At 37.5% G+C, this 12709-nt stretch overlaps 1 protein-coding gene across 3 annotated transcripts in view; it reads right to left on the bottom strand.

Moving 5' to 3' along the window:
• Positions 1 to 12709, bottom strand: part of Agfg1 (ArfGAP with FG repeats 1) — a 56090-nt gene that overhangs the window by 13686 nt on the left and 29695 nt on the right. For 2 of the 3 annotated variants that reach the window (XM_032901478.1, XM_032901479.1), the window contains exons 4-10: positions 11020 to 11182; positions 10251 to 10404; positions 7002 to 7121; positions 4868 to 5077; positions 3733 to 3913; positions 916 to 992; positions 625 to 717 (exon numbers count right to left, since the gene is read on the bottom strand). In XM_032901478.1, coding sequence (XP_032757369.1) covers positions 625 to 717; positions 916 to 992; positions 3733 to 3913; positions 4868 to 5077; positions 7002 to 7121; positions 10251 to 10404; positions 11020 to 11182 — 998 coding nt within the window. The remainder of the gene's footprint in view (positions 1 to 624; positions 718 to 915; positions 993 to 3732; positions 3914 to 4867; positions 5078 to 7001; positions 7122 to 10250; positions 10405 to 11019; positions 11183 to 12709) is intronic. The other variant, XM_032901480.1, reaches the window with a different exon arrangement.

The following is a 12709-nucleotide window of genomic DNA, read 5'->3' as shown; positions in this document are numbered from 1 at the left end:
TTAAAAACAAAGAAAAAAAAAAGACAACAACAACAAAATACAGGAACACTAAAAAAAGAAGCACTAAGAGATATTTAATTAGAATTGTATTTATATATAATAATAAAGTATTATAACAAATAATAAAATAATAGTTCACAGTTCATTTGTCTGATGTAATCTCACAGGGCCTTGAGGAAATATTTAGTTAATATGAACGTAATAGTCATTCTGACACCGAGTATACTGAACTACTGTTGTCAATCACATTCTTCTACCCATATTTGAAATTCTCTACCTAAAAAACCGGCATTTCCATCAAGAGGATTGAAGCATAATTACTCAGCTCCAGTATGTTAAATTCCTAAATCGGATGCATTTGCAGTAGCATTTGTCTCTCTGTTCTTTAGACAAGGTGCCTCAGGCCGCCTCACACACCTTATCCTTCTGCCTCTGTCTTCCAAGTACCAGGAAGAGAGGCACACACCACCACTCCCAGCTGCTCAGAGTAAGTGTCTGATAAAGTCACCCACCCTGTCTGTCTCTTACCAAACTGTTTGGCAAGAAAAGAGGCCTCGTGTTCGGGTCTTTACAGTAAGCTCCTTTCCCCAGGTTATAACCCCTTGTTCTGTCTTTTCGTCTTACCTGTTGCTCCTCTGGCATTGGTCTGAAATGGGTTTGTAGATGATGCTGCAGACGGACCAGTAGCAGCAACAAATGGATTCGTAGAAGGCGTAGCTTTTAAAAAAGTATAAAATATGCTATAAAATCCTAATATTTTATATTCAAGATTTTTAAAAAATTTCTTCACTATTATTTTTGAAGACAGAAATGTGAACCTTTTGACAACAAAACATTGCTCTCTTCCTGCCCTCCAGCACCTCTAAAAAGAACACCCGGCTACAGCACGTTCAGGTTCTGTGTGAAATCACATACCTCCAAATGGAGCAGGCCCACTTGAAGCAGGCTGTGTCTGAGCAGAGGCACCCACGGGCACTGTTCCAAAGACACTGCTGGTGAGAAAGAACATCAGGTCAGTATGTAACAGACAAGGTCATCTACCTACACAGTGCTTACACATGTACACGCATAAGAACCAATCATTCTCATATCACTGCAGTTTGCACTACAGATAATCCTGATGAGTTTACATTCTGAAAACTTACTGAAATTCCAGTGATAAATTATTTATATATGCTGTCTTTAGTAATCAGTAGTATATAGAAATTCTGTTTAAAAATATCTAAGATTGGATTCATTATCTGACAGCACAAGCATTTTTAATAAGAACTGTATTTCAAAGCAAAAAGAACTTGTTTTATTTTATATTTCTACTACTCCACATAACGGCTGACTAAACAGAAAACAAATGTATATTAAACATCTGTTTGGCGTGTGGGATGAATATGCAGCTTTATATACACACTGAACACAAATGAGTACCTCCTCATTTTCTTTGACAAGACACCAAAATGGGCAGTTTCCTAAAGTTAACTGATAGGGAAACTGAAACCTATTCATGAACTTTTTCTACCCGACAAAGCCAAAGTTTTACTGACTTTCAGTGACTCTGAACAATTTTCTTTCATGGTGGCTATTTAACAAAATGAAAATACTTATTCAATGAGCTGTGTCAATCTTCCAAATGCTGACATATTTCCATATGCAAAATTTAAAATTCACTTTCATTTATATCATTAATCATTTCATCAGAGAATTAGAAAACTATTATTTATGGTATATACACAAATTTCCCCAAATTCTAACGCTTGCTTGAAAGCTTTGAGACAAGGTTTCATACAGCAAGGGCTAGCCTGGACTCTGTTACACATGGTGTTCTTGAACTTCCAATCGTTCTGCCTCTACCTCCAGGTGCTGGTAATACCCCATTTATGGTGCTGGGATTAGATCCACAGCTTGGTACGTGCTTGGTAAACACTACCACCCGAGCTCTGCCTCTACAAGGAGATGCAGTCCTTACAGCTCAAATCCAAACCACCATAAAATGAGCAGCTGGTCTACCCCAAAGCTCAAGAACCATACACTTCTTTCAAGCAGACCGTATGTTTTTTACTACTTGATACACACATAACACTAACATGCAGAAAGTACATTTAATGGAAAACATTTAATAAAGTTGAAAATGGATGGAATTTTTACCAAGAATATTAGTTAGAAAACTCAACGCCATGAGTTGTATGGTAAAGAGGGAAATGGTGGCACATACAACTTGAGAGCACAGGTAAACCCAGGACTTGAGCACCAGGTCTGCTGGTTTGAATAGGAATGGCCATAGACTATGTGTTTGAGTACTAGGCCCCTAGGGAGGGGCACTATTAGGAAGTGTGGCCACACTTGTTAGAGAAGTGTGCCACTGTAGAGAGAGACAGCCGTAAGGCCTGTGCTCAAGCACACTCAGTGTGGCACAGTCTCCCTCTGCATCCTGCAGATAACAATGTAGAACCCAACTCTCAGCTCTTTTATCCGGGACCATGTCTGTCTGGACACTGCCATGATTCCTGCCATGATGATAATGAACTAAATCTGAAACTCTAAGCCAACCACAATAAAATATTTTCCTATATAAGAGTTGTCATGGCCATAGTGTCTCTTTCACAGCAATGGAAATCCTAAGTCCAGGCCACAAAAGGAGACCACATTTTTTTTTGAATCAGAAATAAAACAGTATTCATGAGAAACACAATGTCTACTGTGATACAATCTGATGATACTACCTTGATTTTTGCTCAAGATTCCAGCAAGGTTTTCCTGCCTTGTTTTGTGTACCACAAATACAAATGTCAATCACTGAAAAGTCAAATTAACTTCTCAGAATTATTATGAAAAAGAGGTCTGACCTCACAGACCCTGAAAAAGAGGCTTAAGTAACTCAAGCATTCCATAAATCACACTTGTACACACTCACTAATGAATCACAATGCAGTATCAATAGTCCATTTATCACATGGAATTCACCTGTGTTTCTAGGCCTTAAGGCCACCTTGTTACTATTATTAAGATATATTATTACAATATGACAAATATTTTCTTATTTGGCTTCAATTTGTCCCATCTCAAGTAGTTAGAATTTCTCTCTAGAAAAGGTGTCAAAGAGAAATAAAATAAATAGTAATACAGCAGATATAATCTACAGAAATAAATAGTAATATAGTAGTTAAAATCTACAGAAATTAACAAAAGAAATAACTAGAATGTTGCATATTCTCAATAAATTTAAAAAGCTTGTTGAAAGTCTAAGGCTCTTCCAGGTTTGGTATTTGCAAGCAAGCACTCTAAAGACAGACATAGGGACCATGAGGTCACAACCAGCCTTATTTAACACAAGGCTTATGTTTTAAACACTCAGACAATGACAAGCTAGAGAACGGACAATGGGGTTTGGTGCAAACTGACTGAAAACTGTGCCCTGACAGACAGTCCGACTGCTAAACAAACTCTCTGCTGAGTACAATCCATATGTAATTGTCATCTAATTATGTGTGTTGCTTGAAGTATAGTTAGCGTCCAAGAGGGAAAGGGGGTAAGATTTCTAAGATTTGATAAAAGAATAGTGGCAGATACAAGAATTATATTTTAAATAACAAATTATACTCAATTTCCTCAGACTTAAATATATTCAATTATTTTTAAATTACAACCCCACAACAGTCATATATTTTAACTACGTTATTCAAATGTGGAAAAAAATCAGAACGTTACAGACAGGAGTGCTGACTGAGATAGGGAGGGTACCTGCTAGCATTACTGGTGGATGTGTACGCATTATTGGAGGTGGCTGCAGAACTGAACACGCTGTCTAACTCTGCCAGGGCTGCATACTTGTCAGAAGATGCACTTGAATGACTGGGAACTGAAACCACAGAACCAACAGGAGCTTTACCCGTGGTCCCAAAACCACTCCCTTGATCACCTCCTAGAGGCAAACAAACAAAAAAGTTACACCAAAACTTTAATATCATATTGTCAGTTATCAATCATATTTGCCATGAACCACAGGTAAACCCAAAACTGACTGGATCTAAATTTTAAATGGACAGGATTCAAAGAACTCTAAGACAGATGGTTTCACTCAAACAAACACAGAAGACTATATGATGGATCTAATGTACATAATCTATTAATATTACCAATCTCCTGGGGTTTTCCATGAAAAAAAGATAATTATATAAGAAATAAATATATAGGAAATATTTAAGGTGCTTCCTGTGCTAGGCACTGCTCTAAATGCCTCACATATAATAATTCACAAAATCTAAATCCAATACTTCAATTCTATGATCCCTCCCAGGTTGCAAAGGAGAAAAGCAATGTCAAGGATCAGGGTGAGAATCCAGTGCAGAACATATTCCCACTGTCCTCCATAACATACACTGCTCCAGTGCAGAACATATTCCCACTGTCCTCCATAACATATACTGCTCCAGTGCAGAACATATTCCCACTGCCCTCCATAACATACACTGCTACAGGGAAACTTACTACAAAAATATACTAGAAAAATAAGGGGTCAAATGCCAAAGTGTTAATAACTAGCAGCTCAAAAGAAGTGTGATTGAAATAATGACACTCTAATCAGCTATGTCCATGAAAAGTGTTGGCCCTCTGTAGCCACTGGATAGTAGAGCATTTTTGTGAAGACAAAAATACAATTATCTTAAACTACCTTCCTTTCTAAATTGCTTATAAATTAATTTCCGGGTCTTCAGTTTTATAGTTGATTTTTTTTGTGCAAAAATGCCAAGAACCTTTTACTTAACACATTCAATGAACACATACTTTCTATACAAGTGAGAAACGCATTATCTCCTCAGATTTCAACATATGTAATTTAGACAAATTAGTATCTGTTTTGTTTACACATTGATACCTTGCCCAGCACTGAAGATATTGTCTAAATTAGCAAGTGCCGCATATTTGTCTGCTGTCTGTAAACCAGCTTTGTTTGTTGAAACTTTACTAACAGTTGATGCTGTCTGATGACTCTGGGATGTACTGAAGGATCCAAAATCAGCACTGGAGGATTTGGGGAAGTTATCAAAATGAGCAAAATTAGCATTTACTGATCCAGCACTTCCACCTGTAACAGAATAAACAAAACATGAAATTTCTATGCTTTTCTCAATATTCTCTGGTAGATTTATCTGAACATTTCTGCCTGAGGTAGCACATATATATATATATATATATATATATATGTTATATATAATATATATACACATACACATTCATAATCATGTATATTCCTAAAAATCAGGGACTGCTAAATGACACCCATCTATCTACACATGACTTTTATAAAATATGACAAAATGTAAGCCAACGTCTATCCTGGGGTAACTACCAGACTGCACGGTGTGTAAGATGTTCTGACGATAAGCTGTTCCAGTCCTTGCCTTTTTTCACTTGAAGAGCCATTACTTAACTCTACAGCACTCAATGTGTATTTAACAAATTTAATGCTCACAGCAAAACTAAGTCCCACCATGTATCTCGAAGTATAAAATTAAAGTATCTGACAATGACTGTTGCCATCATAAAGCACAACTAGAGGGCACATTGCCAAATCTGTGAATGTGTTCTCCACCTCAGACTGTTTTGATGCCCTCACCAAAGATTACAGGCCGTGCACTTCACTGCATGCTTTGAATGCTACATAGGTGCTAGTTCTCTTTTTCCTAAACTGCCAAAATCTTACCACATATTAAGGTGACAGACAGCAAAGTTCAAAGAATTTTTTAAGGCAGAAAATACCTTTTATCAACCAATTCTTTGACAGTCTAAAAAATAAATCTTTTCAAGTATTAAATTCTAAGTGCTCCAATGAAAACTAAGAAATTGGGCATAGTGATACATGCCTACAATCTGACTTATTCAGAAGGCTGAAGCAGGAAGACTGCCTGCTCAACAGCAACCTGGTCAGCAAGTCTCCGTTTTAAAAGTTAATTTTCAAAGAAAAAAAATCAGCTAAAACTAACAAGAATAGATATGTATGTTAAAACTAACAAGAATAGATATGTATGTTAAAACTAACATGAAGAGATATGTATGTTAAAGACAGTGACCTGGTATGAGCAGCTAGCAAATAAACTAAATACTAAATTTGTAAGATTTTTATGAAATTTTTTATTTCAAATTATTAAGCCAAACAACTTTCATTGATAACTATAAAATGAGTTTACCCATATACCCTTCTTGAATTTAATAAAAGTGAGAATAAAGGTAATTTATGAAGGCTAATCATTAAAAATGATGATGATCTGTAACTAAGAAACATGAAATAACACAAAAACATGTATATTAATAAAAGACGCCTACTGGACAACAGAACTTACTGTGGGTAGCCTGGAGAGGAAAAGCTGAAGTAAATTCCCCAAAACTGCAGCTAGATGAAAGTACTCTAAATGCTGGACAGCCAGAAATTATGTAAATGATGAAGGTTAAGGAATGGGGAGAAAATTGAAAGAAAAGTCTTTAAGACAACACATACAGAGTTAAAAGTTGAAAGAAAAATAGTCAGCCAAAAAGCTAAATAAAGGTTCAATGAATTTTTGAAAACAGTACACTTTTACAGAAGAATTTAATGTTTGAGAACCAATTCCTGCACAGAACTATTCCACATTTGATTAAAGTGGCCATTAATAATTTATACCTGACTAAACAATTCAACAATTTGCTGACCCCCTCAAAAATTTTTGATTTCTATGGAAGTCATCAACTAGCTTCCTTTAGCCTAAGACCCAACATGAGCCTTAGTCACAGTGTTCACTTCAGACCTGGGTTGATGGAGACTTGCAGGAGAGCATGTGCAGGAAAAGGAGGACAGGAGAGGATGTACAGCAGACAAAGAGTTCAGAGAAACAGACTTCAGGTTTCCCCAGAGCTTTGTAAATAGAGCTACTTTAAAATTAGGTCACTAAGAGAATTTTGTTTTTTTAAAACTACATGTGGAGAATTTTGTTTTTTTAAGTAAACATTTAAGCGCAATGCTGGAGAGGCTCTACCTGTAGTTTGGGGCTGAAAAGGAGAGTGACTTGCTGTGGGGAAACCTCCAAAATTACTCGAACCACTAGACTGTCCAAATGCATCAAAGTTTGCAAACTCTGCATTTGCAGAATTCTGCGCTGTAAATGGCAAGGACAACATATGTTAATGAATATGAAAACTACAACTGAAAAGACATGACAAATGAACGTCACAACTTTATGAAAATGTCAATGCAGTCCAACTCACTTTACAGAGAATTCATCTAAAAATCACATCTTAAATGCTACCGGTATTAACCCAATTAGAAATATATACTAAACAGTATCCAGAAATATGCAAAAGTACTTTGTAAAGGAATAATCTCTTCACAATGCCCTTGAATTGCCTTAGTTATAGCACTATTCTAAAATGACTCCAGTAACAAAAGAAAGCTAATTCAGAGCTAAAAATATTCCTTTTAGTAATCAAAACTGTGGAATTCTTTTTTTTTTTTTTTTTTTTTTTTTTTTTTGAGACTGTTTCTCTGTGTGGCCTTGGCTGTCCTGGAACTTGCTCTGTAGATCAGGCTAGCCTTAATTTTTAAATTTTTAATTGTATTTATTTGTGTATAGATCAACAGAGGGCAGAAGCTGATTCAAGTGTCTTCCCTGGTTGCTCTCCTTGTTCTTTTGAGGTAGGGTTACTCACTGAGCGAGCCTGTGTTCCCCATTTCCACTGCTAGATACTGAGTGATACAAATCACCAGTCTCTGTCCCAATGCTTGAGATATACACACACACCTCTGTACCCAACTTGCATGTGTGTGCTGACTAAATTGAGGTCATTATGTTCACACAGCAAGCATTTTACTTGGCCACTTCCCCAGGCCAGTAGCCCACTTTTAACATGACAATGAGCCTGGGGAATCTGGAATAATTTAAATACCTAAAATAATGATACAAAGGCTTCTGTATCACAGTAACAAAACACTTTTTTGATTTTTGCTTTTGTTTTTAGTTTTAAGAAATAGGGTCTCATTATGTAGCCTGGGCAGATCTCTCCCTCATGAACTCATGCCTTAGCTTCTCCAGAGCTGGGATTATGGGTGTGTGCTATCATGTCCAGCTGTCTGGTCTATCTAACATTCATAAATATATCATGAGCACACAGAAGTGGAGAAAATGTATATGCACACAATTACACAAATGGCCTGAAGATATTTACATTCTTTTAGAATCTATTGAAAATTCATTAACATTTAGGAAACAATAAAAGGTAACTACAATGATGACGAAAGCTTAAGATCAAAATACTAAGCCTCTAAACTTTAAATGCAATAATAAAATAATTCAAAAGCATTTTGAAAATGGAGATAAAACCGTAATATTCTCATAAATCCATAATAAATGCATAGCGCTAGAGATAGTTGAGAGCACTTTTTGTTCTTGCAAAGACCCAGGTTCGGTTCCCAGCACCAACACAGTGATTCCTAACTGTCTGTAACTCCTGTCTAGTGTTCAACGCCCTCTTAGGGCCTCCACGGGGACTATACACATGATACATGGACATGCATGCAGGCAAAATACCAGTACACTAAAAATAAATATTAACAAGGAGGAGGGAAGTGACAGGAAATAAGACCTTAGTTGCTTGTTTGGTCAAAGTACTTTGTTATACAGGCTAAATCTCCGTATGTGGGAGATTTTCATAGGTCGGTTAACATGGGAGAAAGAACCCTACCATATACTTCAGCAACTGAAACTTACAAGCGTCTAACCCCCTCAGCACCTCGCCTGCAGCCTTAGCTACTTCAGTTGCTAAGAATATATTTTTTTAAAAAACCTGACTCTAACAAACCATATACATACTGTGTGTGACAGTAAGTGTATGTGCTTATATCTATCATATTACACAGTATATATAGAAACACAAACTTGAACTGAAATGAAAATTCGAATACTGACTAATAAACTATTACCATTATTTAGAATGAGTCTACCACTTACTGTGATATTTACCAATGAACATTCTAGAGTCTGGGGCAAAGGCTCTGACTCAGCAAAGTGAACTAGTGTATAAGCAAGAGGACCTGCATTTAGATCTCCTCTCCGAATGCAAAAAAGCTGGGTTTAGTAATGCATGGCTGCCATTTAGTAATACTAGTGCTAGGGGCGGTCAGAAATGGTACCAGAAGCAAAATTCCTGGAGCTCATTGGCCAGCTAGGCTAGCCAACCAGTTAACTTCAAATTCAGTGAGACCCTGTGTTAAAATGAAGTAGTTAACAAGACGACACCTGATGCTGACCCAAGGGTACTATGCAGATATGCAAGAACGGACAAAGCACACCCTGGAGTGGGGTGCACAGAAATAAAGTATTTATGTCTAAAATTTGTTTCAACATCAGATGAGTGGAATGACAAAGAAAACAGTACTAGGCACATGAGATTAATACTTAAGTTACATTACATATTTGCATTTGGTCACTTTCCATAATAAAAAGGTAGTAGCTATACACACATTGATGTCTTGTCTCAGGCCATGGCTCAGTGGGTAAGGGCACCTACCACCAAGCCTGCACACCTGAGTTTAATCCCCAGGACCCACATGGAAAACCCTACAAACTGTCTTCTGACCTCCACACGTTCACCATGGAGTGTATACACACACACACACACACACACACACACACACACACACACACACCATAAAGTATAAAAAAAATTTTTTTTAATTTAATTCTTCTATATTTTTTTCATGAAAAGAAATCACATCCTGTGTTATACATTTCTTTGGTGATTAAAAAGTAAAATGTACTGTGGTACATTTTAATATACAGCCAGGCCATGGTGGCACATACTTTAATCCCACTTGGGATAAAGTTCTGAGTTCAAGGCCAGCCTGGTCTACAGAATGAGTTCCAGGACAGCCAGGGCTACAGAGAAACCTTGTCTCAAAAGTAAATAAACATGAAAAAAGAGCACAGTTGCGTGTGTGCCTTAGCTGTGAAGTTACATTTAGTAATTTCAGCACCCAGGTGGCAGTGGGAGAATAAGGAGCTCATGGTCATTCTTAGTACAGAGCAAGTTCAGGGTCAACCAGCCTGGGCTACATAAGATGCTACCTAAGCTATTCCCCTAAAGCTCATGGGTCTATATATGTACAATGTTCATGGATGACCAATATTCCTCAGTGGGCTTTGCTTGCTGTTACATAAGTATAACGAATGATCAATGTTTCTTGGTGTTTTACACATATCCTAGGCAATAGCTATCAGGAAAAGACATACCTGCATGACTATTAAAATGTGCAAAGTTAGCAAAGTTGGCTGTAGCTGTTGACTGAGGAGCTGGAGCAGCAAAGATGTCTGAGCCAAGGTCACTCAAAAGGTCAAACTGCTTCTTCTCCTGCTGCTGCCCCTGAGAGCGACCTACAACGGGGGACTGCAAGCACAGTATTCACTCGTGGTGTGTCTAAAATACAGACTTATGCATTAACTATAAAGATTTTTCAGTCAGATTCGCTAAGGCTATCTCCAATTCGCTGCACTAAAAATGTACTTATACACAGGAAGAGTTACAGTCTCCTCACTTGACACTCCTCTCTTCATTTTCTACTCTAAGCCTTGTGGAGAGAGAAACATTTACTCAGAGGCTCTGGAATACACTGCCGCAGGGCGGGATAGGATTTGATCTGATTCAAGTAGATTATAGAATAGCAGTGCCACACAGAAACAGTTCTAAATCATAACTACAGTAAATACTGAGGGCACGAATGGTGTCCGTGCTCACTGGTGAGGCACATTTAAGACCACAGCGTTTCAGTGATAGTAAGCATGCTACGTACATAATCAGGCAGGGTGCAAATCCTACTGTTTTCTGCTAGGGCATCACAGAGGATCTTTACAGAGTGATGCCAAAGCCAAAGCCAATAAAAACACACATTCCTACCACATACTGAACAATCTTTTAATGTATTTTACAAGTCACACAGACATACTGATAAAGGTTCTTAGCACTCAACCTTCCAGACATCTTTAGGAGTTACCAGCCCCTCACCTGAGTAGGTGTGCCCTTATTTAAGTGCAGTGCTGGTGCAGACTCTCCCAACAGAGATTTCAGGGGTTTGACCTCAGGGGTGCTGCTTGTGCTGCTGGCAGAGGACCCTGAAATAGAAGCGTGAACTGATGCCACCACTTTGGCTTGCTCCGGTGGAACATACCTGCAATGCAAAATCAAAACAGACTGCTAAGAAAACTTTGAGGAATCCATATCTTTTTCTTTTTGGTTTTCAATATAGGGTTTCTCTGTGTAGCCCTGGCTCTCCTGGAACTTGGCTCTGTAGACGAAGCTGGCCTAGAACTCAGAGATCTGCCGGCTTCTGCCTCCCAAGTGTTGGGATTAAAGGCATGCACCACCTCCACATGGCTAAGGAATTCATATTTAAATTATTAAATCTAAATTTTATACAGCACTCTTACAACACTAATGTTACTGGAAAAGTTAGAACTTAAAATTGACAGCTTATGGCTATTAATTGTCCAAAATTGTTTAAAGAAAACTAAGTATTGGTCATAAATTGTTTCAATTATTTTCTCTTGGCTTTCCCGAGATAATACATCAAACACCTGCTGTTGGAAGACAGAAAATCTGTAGTTAATCATGTAAGGGACTCTTAAGATCATAAACATCTGGAGATAAATGAAACAGTGAGGAAACATAATTAATGGCCTAAAACAAATAAACCATTAAAAATAAGAACACTTGAAAATGAACAAAAACAAGTCATAAAGAATATGAAAGCTAAAAGCAAATAAAATATAAACTAACACATTGTTCACCTCTGATCTATGTGAACTGAGTTTAGTTGCTATCTAATGATCACACACATACAGGTATGCTCTATGTTCACAAGTATTACTCTAGAAACTTAGCATTAGCAAGTAACTAGATAAATATAAAAGATACACAGTACATTACCCCTGCAATATTAATGTTTAAAAACTAGGGAACAAGGTAACAAATACCTGTCAATAGAAAACTATATACATCATGCTAAAATGTATACAATTCTGCATAGGCACTACCCTTCTTTGACATGTACAGATAGATGACTACGTGACTCAACAAGTCCTTCAGGTCTGACCGTCACAAAAAAGAAAAAACGTAGGGGAGGGAGGGAGGCAGGGAGGGAGGGAAGGAAGGAGGGAGGGAGGGAGGGAGGGAAGGAAGGAAAGAAGGAAGGAAGGAAGGAAGGAAGGAAGGAAGGAAGGAAGGAAGGAAGGAAAAGGAAGAAAGGAAGGAAAAAAGGCTGCAGGAATATACTGCCCAAATATCAGTAGTGTTCATCTCAGGGAAGGGACTGCTGTCAACTTTTGTTGTCTATCACTTTAGGTGCATTCCTACCCTCATCCTTATTTACCATATCGATTAGGGAGGGAAAAATAAAGTATTAAGGAAGCTAAAAACACTATTTCAGAGACAGTGCTCAAACCTCAGCTCCACCACTCAACAACTATGAAACTTTCGGCAAATCATTTCATCTCAATGCTTTCTCTTTTTTTGCCTATGCTGTGGGATTTAAACAAATCTACAATGTTTGTAGTGTGGTCATAATTAGCTGCCAATTTGTTAGCTATTAACAGACCATGTAATAACACTCAAACAATACAACTATCCCCATTAGGAGAATACAAGTATGATGAGATCTAAGAACCAAACACTTATGTTCTCCAATACTTTAGCATTG

Source organism: Rattus rattus, chromosome 4, assembly GCF_011064425.1.
Source record: "Rattus rattus isolate New Zealand chromosome 4, Rrattus_CSIRO_v1, whole genome shotgun sequence".
In the NCBI taxonomy this organism is placed as follows: domain Eukaryota; kingdom Metazoa; phylum Chordata; class Mammalia; order Rodentia; family Muridae; genus Rattus; species Rattus rattus.
The sequence above is the reverse complement of the archived record's forward strand: the minus strand, read 5'-3'. Positions and strand labels throughout refer to the sequence as shown.